The 23,596-nt window shown below is 36.2% G+C and overlaps 1 protein-coding gene across 8 annotated transcripts; it reads right to left on the bottom strand.

The window, feature by feature from the left end:
- Positions 1 to 3,492: 3,492 nt before the first annotated feature.
- LOC127800435 (uncharacterized) lies at positions 3,493 to 22,632 on the bottom strand. Of its 8 annotated transcripts, XM_052335040.1 has the most exons (5): positions 22,249 to 22,632; positions 21,966 to 22,153; positions 18,439 to 18,459; positions 8,831 to 8,949; positions 3,493 to 5,012 (listed from the first exon to the last, which is right to left on the bottom strand). In XM_052335040.1, the coding sequence occupies exon 5, from the start codon at positions 5,004 to 5,006 to the stop codon at positions 4,002 to 4,004; it is 1,005 nt and encodes a 334-aa protein (XP_052191000.1). In that variant the 5' UTR covers positions 5,007 to 5,012; positions 8,831 to 8,949; positions 18,439 to 18,459; positions 21,966 to 22,153; positions 22,249 to 22,632; the 3' UTR covers positions 3,493 to 4,001. The 8 variants fall into 8 exon arrangements, with proteins under 8 accessions (XP_052191000.1, XP_052190997.1, XP_052191001.1 ...); XM_052335037.1 differs by lacking the exon at positions 8,831 to 8,949; XM_052335041.1 differs by lacking the exon at positions 18,439 to 18,459 and having other exon boundaries at positions 8,831 to 10,573.
- Between the last annotated feature and the right edge of the window lie 964 nt (positions 22,633 to 23,596).

Raw genomic sequence — 23,596 nt, 5'->3', positions numbered from 1 at the left:
ACAGCTACAGGGCCTAGTAAACAAGTAGCTAGCTGTCTGTTTGGCAGCCATTTGGAGGCTATTTGTGCTTCCATTGACATTTGTCTTGGAAAGGTGGCATTTCACTAAACAACTATGTTTGGATCTTCTTGGGATTGATTGGTGCATTTCAAGAGAATATGCCGTTAGGTTTTTGAAAATATTATTTTTTTAATTTTAATATTATAATTAAATATGATTTAATATTTTATGTTTTGAAAGGTCATAGCATTTATTTTTATACTTCACAATTTTTCTCATTTTTAGTTAATGCATTTTCTTTCTAACAATCGAATGAGTATTAAATGCGATACAATTATATTAAAATCTTAATCTTAATACAAGTTAATTGAAGGAATAACGTTAAGAGTCATGAATTCTTATTGAAGAAAGTTGAGGAGATCGTGGGTTATTATCTCCTTTATCTATTATATCTTCGAATAAAGATGTGACACATGTCTCCTAACATTACTCTAATTGAAGGGATTATAATTATATTTTTGTCTAGAATTCAAGTTCAATCTGGGTGATATCAATCCTTATTATGTAAAGAGTATTACTTTTGAAAAAACTGTACATATAATAATACTAGGTGTGAAGGACAAAGTCCCAAGGAACAGCGCAGCAGCAGCAGCATCTTGAGATAGTTAAGAGCAGCATTCATTTGACAAAACATGAAATTAATTTGGAGGACAGACATGTCCCCGTGAAGGTGAATGTGTCTTGTCTTAATTCACATTGTTCTCCATTGATAAGAGTGGCCAATGTTTTCCCCAAGGTTTCTGTGACCTGTGAACAAAGTCATGTCACAGCAGCACAAGAAGCAGTGAGACAAACTTCTCATTTATTGATTTACTGTAGGTTGGAAGATGATAAAAAAAATAAATAAATTTGATCTAATTTTAACTTAATAATATTTTATTTTTAAAATTACATATCTTACGTGGGATGGCTGCTTTTACGTAATTCTTGATGGTCATGCACTTGGTTACACCAAAAAAGATAAATCACAGGTATAACTTAAACTCCCGACCCATCAAATTAGCATCAACATATTACCCGATCACTTAACTTATACCCTGTAGACAAATTATATATCCTATTTTATTATTCAAAAGAATGAGTATGGATAAAAAAAACAATCTTTCCCAATTCTCCAAAAACAAATAATATGGGTGTTTGTGATATTTTGGACAATTTTGACTTGTATGTACGATTTGATTAAACTATAAGTAGCTTATGGTAGTGTGTGTGAATCTTTCCAAGTTACTAAAAAGGGCATTGCACCCCCGCCCATGAATTTTCTAACTCCATTGGAATGCGTTTGTCACTTCGAAAACATATCACTAATTTTGTGGGATTAATGTACTTATCCATTGGAATGCAATCATCACTTTCATGGACCTTTTTTTTTTTTTAATTTATGAATATTCATATACCAAAATCTAATATAATATTTTTATTTATATATTAATGTTCATTTCAATTAAGGGAGCAAAATTTCAGTTTTTTTCTCGTATTGGTTTAGTTTGGTTAAATTTTTTTTTCAAAAGTTTGATCTTTGATTTTCGATTCAATTTTTTAGTTAGAAAAATCAAATTAACTAAACTTTAAAACGATGTTATTTTGATATTTATAAAATAAACTTTAAAACTTTAATTTCTTATAATGTGCCTTAAAGACACTAAATAAGGGATATTTAATACATTTTAATTGATATATCTTAAGTAATTACATCAAGACACATAATTAAAGTGTAATAAATATTCCTCAATTAAGTACACTTCAATTGTGTGTTATGATTTTATGGATTAAGATATAATAAATAATGAAAGTGCATTAAATACATGGCACGTGCCCTTAAAACAAAAAATGGAAAAACCTTTCAAAAATAATTAATCTTATATTGTTGCAACCGACAAAGGCAAAAACAGATTTACTAAACCCGAACCGACCACGATGGATCCAAGTGGCCAAGTAGCCTACCATAAGTTCATGGGACCCTAAAATGTACATAAATAGGTATGTTGGCAGTTGGCCAAAAGGCTAAGGCATTGTCCAACATGAGGCCTGTCCATAGGCAGACAAAGCCCACCCACCATTATTACTCATACAAACACTTCCACACACACGCTCACACATATATATATATATATATATTAATATACAAATAAATATTTTTTATAAGATAATGTTAACAAATGGAACTATATAAATAAAAAAAATTCAACTAAAGGTAGTGTTTTATTAAAAAAAAAAATCATATACCCTAAAGGATGGGTAGAAGGTTATAGTGGTATTCTCTATAATTAAAATTTCATAAATTGTGTGTTTACTTAGTGCACATGCTTATGCTAATATCTAGTAAATATGATCAGGGTATACTTATAAGTGAACAATTTTGACAATAATAAAACATTTTCCCCTAAAATGGCCCTTGTTGTGTTAGGAGTGTTGTTCATGATATTCTTGTTTTATATTTTTATTTTATTATATTCTTTTCACATTGTGGTAGGGAAGCTCAATGCCTAACACTATGTGAGCTAAAGTGGTTTTGGCCTGTTCAATATATATATATATATATATAAGCTGTTCCATGGAAAAGAAAAGAAGAGAAAGAGAAAGAGAAAGAGAAAGCAAAAGGAAATATTGAAATGTGGCCATTGGTCTTGAGAATGGTCTCCATCACTTGCAACATGAGGCTGCCAAAAAGGAGACAATGACCCAACCATTTCCATCCATCCTCCTCCTTTGTTTCCAGTACCTCTAATTAATTATTGAAAGACTTTACACAGCTATAATTTTCTTGAAAATGCTGGGCGGTGTCTGATTTTTCTAGAAAGATTGTGAGGAAAATACTATTTTAGAGAAATATCATCAGGTTTTCTTTTAGATTTTTGGGGACACACAAGAATAGTGTGGAACTAGTTGGGCTGAAATGGGCTTTTGGCTAAGATTGGACGACCACTGTCAGCCCATGGCCCATAAGCATTGGCCCAGGGTCTTAATTGCACTTCTCATGATGAAGATGGGTCCCCTTCCCACCCATCTCATCTATGGCCCCAAAAACTTTTTGAACCAATGCCTGTTGGGTCCACCAAATGTGACTTTCTTTAGCAATAATCATACCATGAGATAAAAGTAAATTACATTCAACCTCCCTCAGAATTGCACTAAATTACAATGTGCACCATTCCGTTCTAAATATTTGTTAAGAAATCTGCCTAGTATTATAAAATTCAGGGATATTCCACGAGATGCAAATCCAACCTCAAGGGTAATCTAATGACTATATACAATAGAACTAGTCACTGTAATTTCTCACAAACGATAATACTTTCTATATTTATACGAAACCTCAGTTTTTGAGTGTAATATTCCCTAAAATAGAACATACACCAACTTCACAGATCAAATCATCTGTTTGAGCCCAAAATTATGATCATCAACCCACTCAATCATAATCCTCAAATAAGAGTAATCCAAGCATCATAATCAAATATCAATTTTCACAGCTGGAAAGAAAATTCACTCCCCAATATCAGTCAAGCTGTACAGGAAGAACCCATTAGAGGAAAACCATGCAACGCAAATATGTTCAAATATGGATGTTAAAAGACTGCCTACCATGTCCTGTTTGAATGACCACTGTGCATATGTAACGAAATGACAGCTAATCTATGAGAAAGCCAGTCAACTGTTCCTAAACTAAGATAATTCACAAACCCAAACACTAAAACAACAGGGAGGAATGTTCAAGATTTGCTTCACTGTATGAACTAATGGCATTGGTGAGCAGATCCAAATGCGGAGCTGCCTATTTGATCCAAAGGTCAGAAGGTTTTGTAGCGATCCAGTTGCACTTTCCATGGCATGCTTTACCCAGCAGTAACATAAAAAATAAATGCCAAACTTAACATATTTGTAGATTAGGTGAAATCCTGGACTCAGTACTTCTTGTCTTCTAATTTTAGTTATGAAAATTATCTACCTCCATTTGTTGCTCCGCGCCTCCGCCGTCGCCTCATCCTCCTTGACAAGAACCTGCTGCGGTAGCGGGTGAAGCGGGAGGTATAATTATCATCAAAACGAACAGAGGCAGGTACAAGGCCATCACGATCCATCTCGACATCATCCTCCTCATCCCACAAGTGATAACCACCCCCAAACAACTCGTCCGAGTTGACATGACCATTCCTGCCTCCACCAAATGATTCAAACCTGACAATAGCATCACCCAGATAGTCACCCATATTGTAGCCCCCAGGAAAGAAACGATTGTTCGTCTCTATTACATAATCACCAATTACAATTGCCCCTGGCATAGATGATCTGATAGTACTGATCACATCATCTCGCTCTCTCTCATGCTCAAGCCGTTTCCATTTCTCTGCTAGTGAAGGGTCCACTTCTCTTGGGCGTGCCAATGGATGCTCTACCCTTGCATGCTTCCTCAGTTCTTTGTAAGTTCCAACAAATGAGCAGTTATCTTGTGCACAGGTCCTCCTCTTAGTATTAAAATACTTGCGTGCTGGTTCCACAACTGTCCAACCTTTCACCTGACCTCGGCAAAGTGGACACAAAAGCTCTGGTACTTCCCTCTTTTCATTAGGACAGCCTAACCCTGGACTAAAAAACAAGTGATCTATGGATTCATGAGATGGTTCTGACATCTGGACTGAAGTAACTTTAGTGTAAGCTTTCTTGTACTGCTCAAGACAGTTGGAATAGCGATCACTAGTGGCACACATATAAGGGCGGCAACCATTGTTGTAAGAAGAGCAAAGGAGCAGAACAGAATTGTGAGGGTATTCCATACAAACTGAGCAAGTTGCGTTCTCCCACTCTTTCTTCTTCAATACTTTTGAACCCTTCTTCTTTTGGTGCACATTTTTCAAAACCTTCGACAAATGAGATGATAAGGAATCTGAGGCAACCTTACGACATCGAGAATTAGACTTCTGATGAACCTTGCTGACTTTTGCCATAATAACCTGACACTTATCCCAAACCAAAATTAAAATAAAATAGCACAAAAATGTGCAGTCCAATATTAGATATTCAGCATGTTACTGAATAAAATGTTCAAAATAATGAAAAAGTGATTTTCTGGAGAACAAATTATACCGGCACAAATTTATGCTATCATCAAAAGTTATGGTTTATTTGACTTTAAACAAGGGAAGACACCAAGGATGAGTACAGTAGACCATAGCCAAAAAAAAAACCAAAGAATGCTTTCTGAATTTGAGAAATAACAGAAGGAATCTAGTGTTATCTTCACCATTGCAAGAATCTTGGATCTTCATTAAAATCTTAATTTCATTGAGTTTAGTTATTAAAAGCTTTATGAATGTTCAAATTCTACCGAACTTTTGAATGTTAAAAAGATTTTTTTTTTTTATATTTGATGAGTTTGCAAGAAGAAATCAAGCTTATGGACCATTTTCTTACTCTTCATGCCTTGTAAGACCAAAAATGCATGCATCTTTATACGAGATGCAAAAGATCTTTGCGTGAAAACAAAGGTTGTTATGCAAGTAATTATCTTTTGACCTATGGTAGTCATTCTATTATTATTTAATTTGAATACAATATCAAAATTCCGTCATTATATGATAGTAATTTTACACTTTCGAAAATAAGTCTGTTACTAGTGGATAAAAAGTCACAATTAGAGATTTTACAAAGAAGAACAAATATGCCTGACACAACTCAATTGGATGTTCTAATGTATTGAAAGGGCATCGCTTTCGATATTTGAAACTTGCATCCATGACGTAGCGTGAGGATGAATTTTTACAGTTGCCTCAAAGACTGCCTTTAGTGTGAGGATGGATTTGTCTAAGTGCTCTTAAGCTCGATACTATTGATGTACTAATTAGTTCAGGAGATTGGTTGTATAAAGACAAATAATATCTTTTATCATTCTTTAACAACAGCAGTTTGTTATGCTTCTTTTAAAAAATTATCAAACATATTGAAACTTGCTGTTTTTTAGTGCAGAATCTGCAAGAAGCAAGTTTGAAAAAACTTCTAGAAGATATCATAAATTTGGATATCAACAATAGTGATCTTCCTTTAATCCAGTGCTAAACTCAATGCCTGCAAAACTAGATGAAATATAAGAATTCCTATTAACTCTAAGTTGTATTACTCAAGTACTTTATATTGATAATTTAAATTAAATGATATGTTAATATGAATTTGATTTTTTTGTCAAAACTTTATTGCTCTAATATTTTGTTATTAAACTTTGCATACATGCCCTAATGAGAGACTTTTGATGTATATTTTGCTAAAAAATAAGTAAAGAAGGCTATTAGTGAGGCAATATCAAAGTCTTAAGAAAAATTGTACAACTAATTGGCAAGAAATATAGAAAGAGATATATATATATACATATACATATACATATACATATACATATAAGTACAATAAAACAAAAGAAGACCAAGAAATTTGAGCCAAGTCAAGTACGTAAAATACAAAGACCAGTCGGTAGGTACTAGTTGCTGCAGGGGAAATCAAAAAGAGATGGAAGCAGTATTTCTCAAAACTACTCAATGAATGTGGACAAATAAATATTAGGTTGGGATATCTTAGTAATTTTAAAAAAGATAGAAATTATATGTTTTATAAACATATTTGTCTGAAAAAAGAAAACCAAGCAACTAAAGAAAATGAAAAACAGTAATGCAATTGGACCAAATAATATCTCAATAAACACCAAATGCATGGGAAATGAAGGCATTTATGGTTAACAAAACTATTTTGTGTGATACTTCAATCAAAGATAATGCTAGTCAAATGAGGAAAGAGCACTCTAATTACCATGTACAGGAACAAAGGAAAATTGTGGAAATTACAGAAAGATCAAGCTGAGCACAATAAAACTTTTGAAGAGGGTGATTAAACAAAAGTCAAGAGAAACCTAGGTGTCTAAAAATTGGATTGGTTTTGTGCCTGATATGTCAACAATGGGAGCTATCTCCATGTAAAGGCACCTGATGGAAATGTCTAGAGATGAAAATTTTCATGACATTTATAGATTAATAAAAAATTTGTGATAAAGTTCTCAAGTATAAAGAAGTTAGAGTAGAGTGGAGTCCAAGTTGCTTATATATAGGTTATTAAATTCAACTGTCATAGAGCAAAAATATGTGTTCAAACTTATGGAAGAGATACCAACGCTTTTCAATTACAAATGGATTACACGAAATATGCACTAAGTCTTCATGTCTTTATTCCAATAAGCACCTCCAAGAGCTAACATGGTATATGTTATGATATTGACTTAACGGATGAGACCAAAAAAGGAAAAAAAAAAAAAACCCTCAATATGAAGCTTGAAGTATAACAAATAGCTTAGAATCCAGGGGATTCAAGTTGAGTAGATTAAAAATTCAGTATATGAATGTAAGTGATAAAAGATAGAAGCATGAATGATGTTATTGTAAGACTTAAAAGATCAAGGCATACCACAAAAAAATAAAAAGCCAATTTAGATATATTGGATCAATTGGTCAAGAAGACAATTATTTGCATAATTAAGTCAATATGATTAAAAAGTAGAAGTGTTTCTCACAACTTATGCAATTGAGAAATTTCTTTAAGGCTACAAAGTTCTATTGGATGACTATAAGACCAACTTTATTGCATTGCAAAAAATATTGTGCAGAGAAACATTGATATGTGTAAAATATGAAGATAACTAAGACAAGGAAGTAATTGGTTAATGTGCAATCCTACCAAAAAAAAAAAAGAATGAAAGCTATCCATAATAAAGTCGAAGTGATTCCTATTGAGGCTAAGATGTGTAAGATGCAAATAAGATAGTTTGGTTGTGTGGGAGAAAGGCCAATGGATGTTCCTTTAAAGAGAGTAAATTAAATAAAAGATTTTCATAGCAAAAGAGGTAGTTGAAGACCAAAATAAAACTTGATAGAAAACTCTAAAGCACAACATGGGTTATAACAACCTTACAAAAGATGATGTCATAGATAAAGAGGATTAGCAAGCTAGAATTCATGTAATGGACCCCACCTAGTGGGATTAAGACTTGTTACGTTGTTATCATTATTTTATTTTATATTCATTTGTTATAGGTAGGGTTCGGTTTTGACTTTGAATTTTGCTTGTAAGTTGGAACTTAAAGGCTACTTCCATGCTTATGTAGTTGGAAATGCATATTGGACTTTGGCCTTTTGAGTTAGGAATACAGTTTGGAATTTAATGGTTGACATGAATTATTTTGAATTTTTCTATATGATTGATCATTGATGTTAGTTATCATTGGTTCTATCATTTTACTTGGATGAACTATATAGTTTTTTTTTTTTATTTAAGCTATGTAATTGGATTTAGATACTTGAATTAGTCTTTTGTAAGATTAGTTATTCAGCTAACTATAATTGTTGAATTACTGAAGTGGCATAACCTATTTATGAAATGGGTTACATGGGTCACAACCTGTTTATTAAATGTGTTTTGGGTGGACCTGTTTGCTATCATATTCCTAGATCAACAACTGTGAACATGAATTGCTACCCCTCAGGGGCAAGGGTGTTAAAATTCCAGGGTTTGATCAGTCAGGTTCAAGATGGCCCAGCAGTATGCAGATTCACTGCATGTACATGGAAGCGTGCTAACAAGAACATTTGTATGTACATTCCCTATATACCGAGTGTAACTAGATATAAGCCAAAGTTCACGGTAAAGAATGTTAGACCAAGTTGCCACTAAAGCATGAAATTTAAGTCACCTTTTCATGCCATTGTATAAACGAAGAAACAATTATGTTTTTCCTAACCTTTCGTAGAAGGCAAAGGCTTGTGTTGTTCTTGTTCTATAGAAGTCAGAGCTACGCCCCAGTTGAATGGTTATACAAATTGTGTATGGTTGTCTTGTTTTCAAGTAGTGAGAAGTAATCTGTTATACATGTAAGATACATTAAAATATACAGATTTATACTCAAAGAATAGTATCATACTATAAAACACAAATATATAACAAGAACAAAATAGTTACCCCTGAGCAAACTATGACATGACAAAATTACAGCTCTAGGGGGCTAATAAAAGAAAATTATTCAAAGAGCTAGACAAACCCATTGAGAACCCTATCTAACAGGAGCAAGATAGTATAGCAATTAACATCGAATAAGACTGAAATAAAAAGCAAAGAAAAATGAAATGCTTTCCCTCTAGTAGGCATGAGTAAGACCCATTTCATAGCCCTTGGGGGTTCCCAAAATGGGAACTAAAAGCCTAAAGTTGTTGATGACTCACAAGACAACACAAGTCAAAGACTTTTCATACAATCAGGGTGCAAACAAGCATCAACAATCACTTACATAAAATGCCAAAGAGTACACGAATGAATAATCTCTGAAATCCAACTATTTCACTTGCCCATCTAGGTTTCATGTACACAACATGGTATCATAGCTTCTCATTCTCAGTTCTCAAAACAGCCACTTTTTATAAGATGGACCTCTTCAAAACTTATCTCCTCAATTCCATATCTAAGGCTTAAGATGAAACAAGTCAACCTCCCAGATCTTCTTATAGAGACAATAAAAGTATGTTGTTCTCCCTAAAATCTCTGACATCCAAACCTTTCTCTCTATGCAACTGTGGAAGGTGCATCAAGTGAAGAACTTTTTCTTTCTAGATGAGATTAGTAAAAGGAAGAATGTGAAAATAAAAAATACCACTAGAGGTGTAATAATTGTAAAATTGCATTAAGAGGTTGTGTTATTTGGATTAGACACCATTTCTTTGAAACTCGAGAAAATGCAAAAACAAGGTATTCTCAATTGGATAACATTGTGTTGAGAAAGATAAGATGTTAATGAAAGGAGAAAAAAGATGTGAAAAAACGATTTAAGTCAAGAATGATAGAAGCAATGCAACAACAACAATCACAAGCCTCAATTCCAATAGGTGGGGCTGGCTACATAAATTTAGATGTCCACTAGCCATATCCTTTGTAAAGCCATTATATAATGTGTATTTAAGGATTTTCCACCGAGTCTATTTTGGTCTTTCTCTACTTTTTTTTTTGCTACAACTTCATTTCATCCATTCATCTCATTCATCACATGTTCAAACCATCTTATTTATGAGGCACAAATCAAATCTCAATAATTGTCACTTCACCCTTATTACATGTCATGGGACAATGGTTGTAATTGGCGGGTTTGGTAGGTGGAAATTTCGGTTAGGCAGTTAGGCCTATTTCAATTTCAAATAACTTGTAAACATTTGAACATGAGGCTGCATTTGGCGCCTTTCCCGACTCGGCTCAATATAAATTACAATTGATGCTGCTCCTTTGGATCATGCTGAGAATAGAACAAACCAATTCTCTCACCTAATTCTCTCTACTTCTCTCTCCCTCTCAATTCTCTCTATTTCCTTCCCTCATTTTCCCCCAATTATCCTAAATTCAAAGGAGAATTTCCCTCGGTCAAATTCAACTCTGACATTTTGGTATCAAAGCACAATCTTGGGCAGAGATTATCCTTCTTCCTCACCATGGCCGAAGGCACCTGCATGAAGCAAATGGAGGCACAACTTCAACAGGTGACAGCAACAGTGGCTGACATGCAGATCAGAATGGGAAGTATGGAGTCAGTGGAGGAGAGAAGAATTGATGGAGCCATGGAGCAGTGGCGTGAAGAAAGTTAAGAGCAACACAACTTGTTAAGGATCAAATGCGATTGTTCATGAGGATGTTTACGAGCAACAATCAAGTAAGAGTTGTCATGACCCCAATAATAGATTAGTAAATATAATAGTAGGAGTTTACATGCATTATATAATAATTGTAATTTTCTTTTCTTGTTTTCTATTATAAGGCTTTGTCCTTAGCTAATAGGCAGTTAGGTTGTTTTTGTATTGGGTGCATGTGGGAGGCTGTAGGCTATATAAGCCACAGCTGAGGATGAGAGGTTATGTTTGAATTGGTAATGAATACTTTCATTTCCCTCTCTTGAATCCTCTCAATCTCCCTCCAAATTCCCTTTAATCTCTCTCTTAATTTCCCTCTCTTTCTCTCAGTTTTTCCTAATCTCCCTCTCTGTGCTGTTCTTCCTTAATTTTCCTCCATTTCTTCAGATCCAACTCTCTCAATTCCTCCCCAATTATCTCTTAAACTTGTCATGAACCTTGGTATTAGAGCATCGTTCCTAGGCAGTTTTCTTGTTGATTAATTTCCAACGGAAATTGACGACTGTTGTTCGACCTACTGCCAATGCAAGAAGGTTGGTTCTCAGAGTTTGAAGATGACTACGGAAACCAGAAGGAGTAGAATTGATTGAACAACTGAGTCAATCAATTACAATAGGTATGAATGTTTGGTGGAGCGAAGCGAATTCAATTCTAGTTAGTCTGACAGAGGAGTGGCTCTCAGCTTGAAAAATTCAAAAGTGTTGTTCGATCAAGGAAGGCGACCTCGGTTGTGGGAGAAACACAAAAAGTTCGACTATTGAAGGTGGAGCAGCAGGTTGATTCGCTGCTATTTTTTCGAGTCGTTACAGTTGCGATTCCGAAATTGAAGGCAGATAAGAGTGGCGTAGTCGAAGCGGGTGGGCGATTCATAGCCGCAATGCAACAAAGCTAATTCCATAGGAGATTTTGGCGATTCAGTGCAACTAAGTCAACAGAGTTAATTGGATTCTTGAAAGTTTACAGCAGAGCCAACGACTCTCTGCGGGTTGGATCGAGCCGTTTGCTGCTCGAAGTGGAAGGGTGAAGCAGTTTCAGCAAATTTGGTAACCAATTAATAGTTTATTGCAACCATCAATTATCAATTTCAAAGAATTTTGTTGGTTGCATCACAATTGATCAAAGGAGGCGAGCAGCCCAGGCGATTCCATTAGTGAATTTCGACGATCTAGCAAAATTCCGACGGGGGAAGGATACTCCTCTGTTGTTAACTCCCAACGGAGATTTTCGATTGAATGGTGAAGCCATTCCATAGGGCGACCTACAAGGAGGCGACTTACAGTGACTGTAACAAAGCAGTTGGCCAGAAATTCTAGTCGACTTTGAAGGTGAGCAGGCCAGGTGAGTCTAACAAAGATTCCTACAAGTATAGAGAATTATTGCAGTAGGTGGATCAGGAGAATTGGTAGCCCTAGGCAACTCCTGAAGGCCAATCAAGTTGTTGTAACGTGCGACTGATTCTATGCATAAATCAGCTTTGATTGAGTAGCGAGTTTATAGGCGTTGTCAACGATCATTACTCAATTCCAACAGATAATAGCAGTTGTTCAATCCTCAGTAGAATCAGCCAGAGCTGATCCTTGATTGGCAATTCCACTAGCTATTTGAATTTTGATAGAGGATGACATCAAGATGAAGTCGAGAGAATCTCAATTGCAGTAGAAGGATGTTGCATTTTTAGAGGGATGTCCTGCTTGTGAGGCCATGGGGAGTAGTGCACACATGAAACAAATGAGATCGCAATTGCAGCAGAAGAATGTTGCATTTTTAGTTAGAGGCGGACAACATGAGGAGTTTGGCTAAAAGAATCAAGCATGGGAAAAGTTGGATAATCAATTCAGTCAAAGGCTACAAGCAGTATGATACATGAATCTAGTAAGGAATTCAATCATATGATACACGAGCAGTTGCAAGAGTTTGCGATGATACTAACTAAGAAGTATTACTACAATTTTCTAGTTGAATTCTTCGATGATTATCACAAGAGTTTTAACAAAGGGGAATTCCTAAAATGGAACAACCAAAGGAGAAGTCAAGTTGGCGGGAATTAGATTCATTGCTCACCTTCGATGTTGAGCAGAAGAAGTATTCTGATTTAGGCAGAAGCTACAAGGAGTATTTTAATTTAGACTGAATTATCAAGGAGAAGGATTGTAACATCAATGATGATATTGGTGGTGAATGGCATTATCCAAAGGAAATCTATAACGAACAGGTTGATAGGATAGCAAATGCAAAGGGTGATTTAGCTCTTGAAACTACGACAAGGGCAGGTGGTTTATTTGTTGGGGGACCTCTATACAATGATATAAATTACAAAATTGAGGCATCAAAGCCTGGTTATCATGTGAAACCCGTTGAACCTCACTCCTTTTCTTGTCAAAAGCTTGGTAAGATTTTTGTACGTATTCTTTTCAAAGAAGATTCAAAAGAACCTCTCCCTTCTGTCCTTGAATAGTGAAGATGGTTACAGAAACAATACTCTAACTAGTGTTGATGGAAGTTACCTCTTTGATGACTTGTTCCCTGGGAGTTTCTATCTCCATTCTCTTTTGAAGGAGTATTCTTTCTCACCTCCTGTGCAAGCAATTAACCTTGGCTCAGGGCAGGGCCAGGAAATCATGTTCCAAGCCGCACATGTTGCTTACAGTGCTATGGGTATAGTTCCTCTCTTGTTTGGCCAGCCAAAAGAAGGCATTTCAATTGAAGCCTGGTCAAAGTCAAAAGGCTTTTATGAGGAAGCAGTAACAAATTCATCAAGAAATTATCATCTCAGAGGACTCTTTCCTAATACAACCCATACAATGAAAGTAGTGGAAAAAGGGTGACCTCAAAAACACTAGAATTGAGCATGCATCTCCTCAGTCTCTCAGTGTAAAGGTTGGATATGAGGACATTAAGGATCTGGACTTTTTGATATTTGAGCAGCCGGAATTGACAATTTTGAATGGTCACATTGAAGGGAAGACAATTAATGAGCTACATTCACATCTTCGAGTAGAAATTAAGTCAGCTAATGATCCATCCAAGATAGAATATGTCTTCCCTTTGCCTCTTTCAACTTTCTTTCAGGTTAAAGGCTTGCCTAGGGGCAAACACCTTCTGCAACTTCAGTCTGCTCTTCCATCAAGCACTCACATATTTGAGTTTGGAATCTATGAAGCTGATCTGGTTACCTCTATTGAAATTTTGGGCCAAATTATGCCTAGGATTGATCTTGGAAACCTAAGAAGGAAGAAGAAAAGGCCTTGGAGGAGAAAGAAAAAAAGGGGAATAAAACAAACAGAGAAAACTGGTATTAGATAAGAGTAGTGGCCAATTGGAGTTCCTATGTTTGACGTTGTGAATCCGAGATGGTGGGTATGCCGATGTGAGAGGATGTTTAGTGTCTATAAATGTTCCTGAACAACAGCGTGTGACTCTCACCACTACTTACCTCAATGATGCCGGAGACACTTGGTTCCAAGGATGGATAGGAGCTAAGGAAGGGTGTCGTTAGGCGAAATTTGAGGAAGATCTATGTGAACGATTTGGTGGCCGAAACATGATGGACATTGTGGAGGAGTTTAACAAATTGCGTCAGGAGGAATCAATTCAATCATATTAGTTAAGGTTTGAAGAGCTTAAGTAGCTTATGTTGATTTTGAATCCACACCTTACTGAGGGCTACTTTGTTTCCAATTTTGTGAGTGGGTTGAGTGAAGAGTTGAGGCCCACTATGAAGATTCTACAACCTAAAACTATCAAACAAGTAGTCAAATGTGCTAGGCTACAGGAGTTATAGATGGAAGCATTGATGAGAAAGCAGAGATGGCAGACGAGCGATATGAACGTTGGAGCCCTTTAGTATGGCAACAAGGGAATGGGTAGAGAAGGAGGAAGAGATAACCAGGGAGGAAAAGGGGTGAGCAGCCTACAACTATTGTTCCCATCCCCATAACCACCGAGAAGATGGCAAAATAGAGGAGGCAATCAAGGTTGTGCTTTCGTTGTGGGGATAGGTACACTCCGAGGCATCAATGCCGAAGACAACTCCTATTATTAGAAGGAGATGAAGAAACAAAGGAAGTTGATGAAGGGGCTAACATTCAAATAGAAGGGGAAGGGGATGAAAATGTGGAGATCTCACTCTACGCCCTTAAAGGGTTAACCAACAGTAAGTTTATTAGGTGGAAGGTAAGGCTCGGGACATTAAACCAATGATGCTAATAGATAGTGGAAGCACCCATAGCTTCCTAGACAAAGGGACTGCTAAGAAATTGAAGTGTGAGCTAACAGGGACTCAATCGTTATTAGTGATTGTGGCAAATGGTCACAAGGTGATGTGCAGATCGGTTTGAGTGGGATTTTGCTGGAAGATGCATGAAGAAACATTAGAGGTGGATTTAAGGATGCTCAAATTGGGAGGATGTGATATAGTCCTCGGAGTGGACTGGATGAAAGGAGTGAGCCCCATTAGCTTTTACTTTAATAAAATGGAGGTCACGTTTGAGAAGGAATGCAGGAGGATGACTCTTACAGGTAGTCTAGAAACAAGGGTGTGCAAAATGATATATGGCAAGAAGTTGCAGAAAATTTTGAAGACAAAGTGGACTCAGGTGGCTTAACTCTTCTCAATCCATGCAATTGAGCAAAGTGGAGAGGAGCAAGAGCAGGATGAAGAAGGGAAGACACCCCTCAACAGTCAGTCTCTGCATCAATGGGTGGTACATGAACTCAATTTGCTTAATAAACTCCTGTTTGAATTTAAGGACATATTCGAAGAACCTAGTTCACTTCCACCCCACATACACCATTACCATTCCATTACTCTTAAACCTAATATCGAACCAATTAACGCCAGAGCCGATCGATACCCTCCCACTCAAAAAGCAGAAATTGAAAGATTGATAAAGGACCTATTGACAAAGTCCATCATTAGACCAAGTCAAAGCCCTTATGCCTCACCTATACTCCTTATTAAGAAAAAAGATGGTAGCTGGCGTTTTTGTATTGATTACCGCCAACTAAACACCCACACTATCAAAAATAAGTTTCCTATCCCTATAATTGAAGACTTATTAGATGAACTAAAACATGCCATTGTTTTCACTAAACTGGACTAAGATCAGGGTACCATCAAATCCGCATGAATCTTGATGATATACGTAAAACTGCCTTCACCACTCACCAAGGGCATTACGAATTCGTGGTGATGCCTTTTGGCCTCACTAATGCCCCTACCACATTCTAAGCGTTGATGAACCATACCTTCGGAGATTCATTCTTGTTCTCTTTGATGACATCCTAGTATATAGCCCTTATAACCCTTCCTTTCAGCAACACCTAGACCACTTAAAAAACCACCTAGAGGTCCTTAGATTCAACTAGTTGTTTATCAAGAAATCTAAGTGTGCCTTCGCACAACCACAAGTGGAGTACCTAGGGCATGTGATATCCATTGCTAGGGTGAGCACTTATTCAAAGGTGGCTGCTATGACAACATGGCCAAGACCTACAAATGTGAAGGTCCTGAGGGGATTTTTGGGCTTGATCGGGTACTATCGAAGATTTGTGAGGCATTACGAGGTGATCGGCAAGCCCCTAACGGATCAATTGGAGAATGAGGGGTTCTCCTAGAATGATAAGGTAGAGGCGGCCTTTGGACGACTTAAGCAGGCCATGAGTGAAGTACCAACTCTCGATCGATCGGATTTCGCTAAACCATTTACCCTAGAAACGGATGCAAGTAATATAGGGCCGAGGGCAGTGCTTACACAAGAAGGGAGGCCATTGGCATTCATTAGTCAAGCCCCAAGTCCATGACATCGAGGGTTGAGTGAATGATAAGAGCTGCTAGCAGTCTTGATTGTGGTTGATAAATGAAGACACTACTTGGAAGGGGGTTAATTCATCATCAAGATTGATCATGAAAGTTTAAAATTCCTCTTGCAGCAAAGGTTGCATACACACTTCCAGAAAAAGGGAATGACGAAGTTGATGGGATTAGACTATGTCATCCAATATCGAAGGGGAAGAGAGAATAAGGCGGCAGATGCCCTATCTCGGTGTATAAAAGAAGGGACCCTGGCGTCGATTTACCTCTATTACTCCTGATTGGTATCGAGACATTACTGCCAGCTATGAGCAAGATGAATGGTCCAAGAATTTACTGGAGCAACTCATCTTAAACCTAGATACCAGACCGAGGTTTACTTTGAGTAATGGGCTATTGAGATATTAGGGAAGGTTGGTTATTGGAGATGGTGAGACAATAAAGGAGAAAATCTTATAGACTTTGCATGGATCACCTTTGGGGGGCCATTCAGGTATGTAGAATACTTACCACTGGGTTAAACAACTTTTCTATTAGCCAAAATTAAAGTGGGTGATTGATTATGTTATGAAGTGTGACACCTATAGAAGATGTAAGCACGAAACGGTAGCTACCCCTGGGCTACACCAACCCCTACCTACCCCAACCCAAGCTTGGTCCAATAGATCGATGGATTTTGTGGAAGGACTACTAAGATTTGAGGGTAAAGATTGTATATTGGTAGTGGTGGCCAGGTTACTTTGAACTTCTTGAGGGCAAGAAGTTTTCGGGCGAGGGGGGAAATTGTCATGGGACAATGGTTGTAATGAGCAGGTTTGTTAGGTAAGAATTTGTTAGGCAATTAGGCCTATTTCAATTTCAAATAACTTGCAAACATTTGAACGTGAGTTTGCATTTGGCGCCTTTCCTGAGTCGAATCAATGTAAATCACAACTAATGCCGCTCCTTTGGATCATGTTGAGAATATAACAATCCAATTCTCCTACCTAATTCTCTCTACTTCTCTCTCCCTCTCAATTCTCTCTATTTTCTTCCCCCAATTCTCCTCAATTCAAAGGAGAATTTCCCTCAGTCAAATTCAACTCTAACATTACATATCATCTCATTACTATTTTTATCTTTTCTTATATGGTTAGCCAAACATCCATTGTAATCTATTTATCTTAGTTATGATTATTTTGCATATATTGGTATTTAATTGGCTAATATTCTAAATTAAACAACAAATGTGGCTTTATAGCTATCCAATAAAACTTCTTTTTTAGCTAATGATAGAAGCAATAAATTAAAAATAATAAGACCACTAAGAAATTGTGAAGAAAAAATTTAAGTGATCTAATTGTTCTATATGTCCTCAAAAGGGCATCTTTAGTGCACAAGGTTTCTCATTTTGTGAGCGAAAGGAAGGGTCATTTTTAAAAGCAGCCATACCTTTGCTTTGCAAAGAGGTTACACAACTCAAAACATAACCTTCCAATCATGAAATAAAACTTCCTTTTTAGCTAATGATAGAAGCAATAAATTAAAAATAATAAGACCACTAAGAAATTGTGAAGAAACAATTTAAGTGATCTAATTGTTCTGTATGTCCTCAAAAAGGGCATCTTTAGTGCACAAGTTTCTCATTTTGTGAGCGAAAGGAAGGGTCATTTTTAAAAGCAGCCATACCTTTGCTTTGCAAAGAGGTTACACAACTCAAAACATAACCTTCCAATCATGAAATAGCAATCTTACCATTGCTACCAAGACTTTCCCTCATTTTAATAAGAACAAGAAATGTTTGAGCAATTAAAAATTGATAAGCTTCATTTGAGGACATGGAGTTGGTGTTCTTGCATGGGTGACTCATCCATGGATTGGTATCCACTATACCTTTTCGTGATATATCATAACCTATCAAAGACAGTACAGACAAGATAAAATTACGACCCTTCATAAAGGACAATGGCAGAACAAGATTCATCTCAACCAGTAAACAAAGGTTCATTTAGTTGAATAAATCAGGACAGTTTGCATCTTTTTCTACAAGCATGCTTCCTCTACTAATTTAATTAAGAGCCCTTTGTCTACCAAGATGAAGGGAAAAATAGTTCGCTAGCTTCAAACCTCATTCTCCACAAAACAACATCATCTAAAAAACTAGAAAAACCATCTGAAAGGATAGCTAGTGAACTGTGAACGTGATAACATCTAAACAGTTCGAAACTTGATTATGTAACTAGAAAAATTAGACAAGTGTGTACTTACTGTCTTCTACATATTTTCTAAATTGCCACTGAAAGTTTTGTCTTGATTAGACAGTCCATAGATCAAAAAGAAGAATCTCAGGATACAATCTCAATGGGCAACAATAAAATGATCTTTCAGTTCAATAAGCTTCAATTACTCAAGAGATTTTGTGACATACTAAATGATGCTAGGAACCTTCTAACTTTTTGAACTTCTATTTATACCTAACATGTGTCTAAACCATAAAAGGACTGTTATATTCTTATCTAGCAAGCCCCAAACTTCCTTCTCTCTCCAACATGTATAATCCCTAATTAAAATACCAGAAGTCATCTCTCCTACACCATTTTGAACCCCAAAACTTCTCCATAGGGTGGTAAACCATAACACTATGCTATATGTACTGTGTCGCCCATAGGACAATTAAGAAAGAAAAACATACCTTGTTGACATTTGATATAAACAGTAATATTTTAAGATTTTATATAACTAAATAATTACATTTATTAAAAGATTCATCTCTACCCAATTTTACCGCATACACAAAGATACCAGTATCCAACCAACTCTCAAATACATCCCAAGTTAATTGTTGACTGAATAAACATATTGTTCTATGCATGTAAAACATAATGCACTTGGTACAGATCTCTTCTTTTCCTTCTTATTCCCTTGGGGAAATGTGAAAGGATGGTAGGAGTGATAATTTCTAGATGTGAAAATCCTGTACATAAATCCTAGACACCGTCAGTTCCTGTTAAATTAGGTTAGATTTAGAGGGAGAAAAGAAAGAAAGAAAACCCTTACATATAAGATAAAACCTAAAAACAAAATCTAACCCAATTAAGTCCCGAGAATAAGAAACAAATAAAACCCAAAACAATAGCTCCGCCTTCTCACGTAGATATAATTTATTTACAAACAAGAGGTTTCAAGTTCAACAAGCATAAATCCAAATTCATACATCCGAAAGAGAATTAAACATAGCATGGATCAAAACATGCGCGCATACTTGAACCAAAAAAACCTACGAAATTAAAGCCAGAAGAATCCCGTCAAAATTAAACCCAGACCGGATCAAAAAGACGAGATCGAAATCAAATGTACCTGGAAATGAAGTTAGCAAATCAGGGACATAGAAGTAGAAAGATTGTGGGAGAGAGAAAGAGAGAACAAACACGCGGTCCTACGTTTGCTCTCTCCAATTGCGTCTGGGAGCTCGAAATCAATGTAGGACCGCGTGTTTGTCAGCAGACCCACACAAAATCAACGAAGCAGCGCAACTTTCGAGCTCCCAAATGCGATTGGAGAGAGCAAACATAGGACCGCGTGTTTGTTTTCTCTCTCTCTCTCCCGCTATCTTTCTACTTCTATGTCCCTAATCTGCTAACTTCATTTTCAGGTACATTTGATTCCGATCTCGTCTTTTTTATTCAGTCTGGGTTTAATTTTGACGGGATTCTTCTGGCTTTAATTTTGTAGGTTTTTTTTTGTGCAAGTACGCACGCACGCACATGTTTTGATCCATGCTATGTTTAATTCTCTTTCGGATGTATGAATTTGGATTTATGCTTGTTGAACTTGAAACCTCTTGTTTGTAAATAAATTATATCTACGCGAGAAGGCAGAGCTATTGTTTCAGGTTTTATTTGTTTCTTCCTCTCGGGACTTAATTGGGTTAGATTTTGTTTTTAGGTTTTATCTGATATGTAAGGGTTTTCTTTCTTTCTTTTCTCCCTCTAAATCTAACCTAATTTAACAGGAACTGACGGTGTCTAGGATTTATGTACAGGATTTTCACATCTAGGAATTATCACTCCTGCCATCCTTTCACATTTCCCCAAGGGAATAAGAAGGAAAAGAAAAGAAGAGATTTGTACCAAGTGCATTATGTTTTACATGCATAGAACAATATGTTTATTCAATCAACAATTAACCTGAGATGTATTTGAGAGTTGGTTGGATACTGGTATCTTTGTGTATGCAATAAAATTGGGCAGAGATGAATCTTTTAATAAATGTAATTATTTAGTTATATAAAATCTTAAAATATTATTGTTTATATCAAATGTCAACAAGGTATGTTTTTCTTTCTCAATTGTCCTATGGGCGACACAGTACATATAGCATAGTGTTATGGTTTACCACCCTATGGAGAAGTTTTGGGGTTCAAAATGGTGTAGGAGAGATGACTTCTGGTATTTTAATTAGGGATTATACATGTTGGAGAGAGAAGGAAGTTTGGGGCTTGCTAGATAAGAATATAACAGTCCTTTTATGGTTTAGACACATGTTAGGTATAAATAGAAGTTCAAAAAGTTAGAAGGTTCCTAGCATCGTTTAGTATGTCACAAAATCTCTTGAGTAATTGAAGTTGGCCTTATTGAACTGAAAGATCATTTTATTGTTGCCCATTGAGATTGTATCCTGAGATTCTACTTTTTGATCTATAGACTGCCTAATCAAGACAAAACTTTCAATGGCAATTTAGAAAATATGTAGAAGACATTAAGTACACACTTGTATAATTTTTCTAGTTACATAATCAAGTTCCAAACTGTTTAGATGTTATCACGTTCACAGTTCACTAGCTATCCTTTCAGGTGGTTTTTCTAGTTTTTTAGATGATGTTGTTTCGAGGAGAATGAGGTTTGAAGCTACCATTGTTTTGAGGAGAATGAGGTGTGAAGCTAGCAAACTATTTTTCCCTTCATCTTGGTAGACAAAGGGCTCTTAATTAAATTAGTAGAGGAAGCACGCTTGTAGGATAACACACACCAAATGTTTTGGTAACAATTTCTGAAACTAATTCAATAATACTTTCAATCAATTAATTCAATAATCAACTCATCAATCAATTATGTTTGAAAATACATATATAGATAGATTAGATAGATAGATAGATAGATAGACACGGGAGTGGAAATCAACAGAGTCAAGTCATGTGGAGGAAAAGGGACGTAGTTTTTTTTACCTCAATTGAATCCAATAATGAAAACCCTAAACGGAGACCAAGATGGTACCCTAATGAGAACCTTAAACATTTATATATAGATGTTTAGGGTTGTATAGATGTTTAAGCAACCCTAAACATCTATATATAAATGAGAAGTTTTCTGTATTATAAATTTTTAGAACAAAAATTGCCCAAGATGGCGACGAAAGCTTACCGTGGACGAAGATGGCGACGAGGATGAACGGCGGTCTGCAAGTCGGAATCGGAGGTCGACTTTGGCGGAGATGACGAACACGAATATCGCTCGCTGAAACAGAGACCAAGATCACTCGCTGAAAGAGAACAAGATCGCTTCCAGTGGACGAAGACTCCAGATCGATGGTCGAAGACCGAGATCGCTCACTGAAACAGAGAGACAAACCATGATCGGTGGACGAATACCAAGATCGCTGGCCGGATCTACAGAAATAAGTACAGAACGAGGACGGAAACCTTACCGTGGAAGAAGATGAAGATGCGCTGGTGGTGTGAAACTCGAAATCGAAGATGGTCTTCTGCGGAGATGGCGATGAAAACGAAGTCAGAGCTGGTCTTTTGTGGAGATGACGACGAAGCCCAAGTCGAAGATGGACGGCGGTGGATGGCGAGTCACAGGAAGTCGGAGATGGTCTTCTTCGGCGGTGGATGGCGACTCACAGGAAGTCGGAGATGGCGACGAAGCCCGAGTAGGGGCTCGACTTCGGCGGTGGATGGCGACGAAGAGGAAGGGGACGAAGCCGGCTCGAATGGGAGAGGAAACCCTAGAGAAATCGAGGTGGACGGTGCTGTGCGCGCGGTGCGGAATTCCCTCGAAATGTAAAACACCGGAAATGTAAACCCCCCCCCGGGAAAACTTAACCATTTCCAGCAAAAGCGATAAAAGAGCTTGAACGAAAATGGAACTTAATTTCTCAAAAAAAATAATTGTATTCAAATACTATAAAAATTAAAATTTAAATAAAAAATAAATATTTTTTATAAAAAATAAATACAATCAAACAAGCGCTTAGTACTTTTTTGGTGCAAACCATTATCTTAAATTCATTGTTTGTGCCCTCAATTTCAATAAAGAAGATAAATAATAAGTGAAGACTTTATTTTACAGGTTAAGATAAAAAATTAAATTCACAATTTATTGATATAAATTATAATTTATTGTGATTTAACCAACTAACCCATTACCCTATTTCTACCGGATGAGTAGCGAAGTCAAGTCTTATTTATACATTTACAATTGATATATCAATACAAGTAAAGCCTCTTGATTCCCAACTATTTAGATGTATATATATATATATAGTTGATATGTCGGTAAATTAGGCGTTTATTATTTGCCTTGGCCACTCAGAAATTACGGTCTCCGATTGGGCCGGCCCAATTTCACAATACTCTCCACAGTCCACCCTATAAGGCACCTGGCCCATTAGTGCATCCACCCCGTCTCACGTCTCTTTATGTAATGCTAAATTATGTGAAGGCATTAACTAATTAAATAGTGTCAACGTGTTAATTAACTATATATCTAATATAATGGTAATTATAATTATGATTAAACTCGATGTAATTATGATGTAACGTCTAAAATAATATTAAAGTTAATTTTTAAAATATAACAAAAAACAAATTATTTTTCAAATTCACTTATTCAAATGCATGCATTCATATATGGTAATTTCTTTGAAGTATTAGTATTGGTTCATAATTTGATTTTTTTTTTATTCTATCTACTCATTTTTTATATGGACTATAAATTTTCATATTACTGTAAAATTAATTTAATAATAAAATTTAAAATATACATATTTT

The sequence above is a fragment of the Diospyros lotus genome, chromosome 4 (genome assembly GCF_014633365.1).
Source record: "Diospyros lotus cultivar Yz01 chromosome 4, ASM1463336v1, whole genome shotgun sequence".
Classification (NCBI taxonomy): Eukaryota; Viridiplantae; Streptophyta; class Magnoliopsida; order Ericales; family Ebenaceae; genus Diospyros; species Diospyros lotus.
Note: the sequence above shows the minus strand (reverse complement) of the source record. Positions and strands in the feature narration are given on the sequence as shown.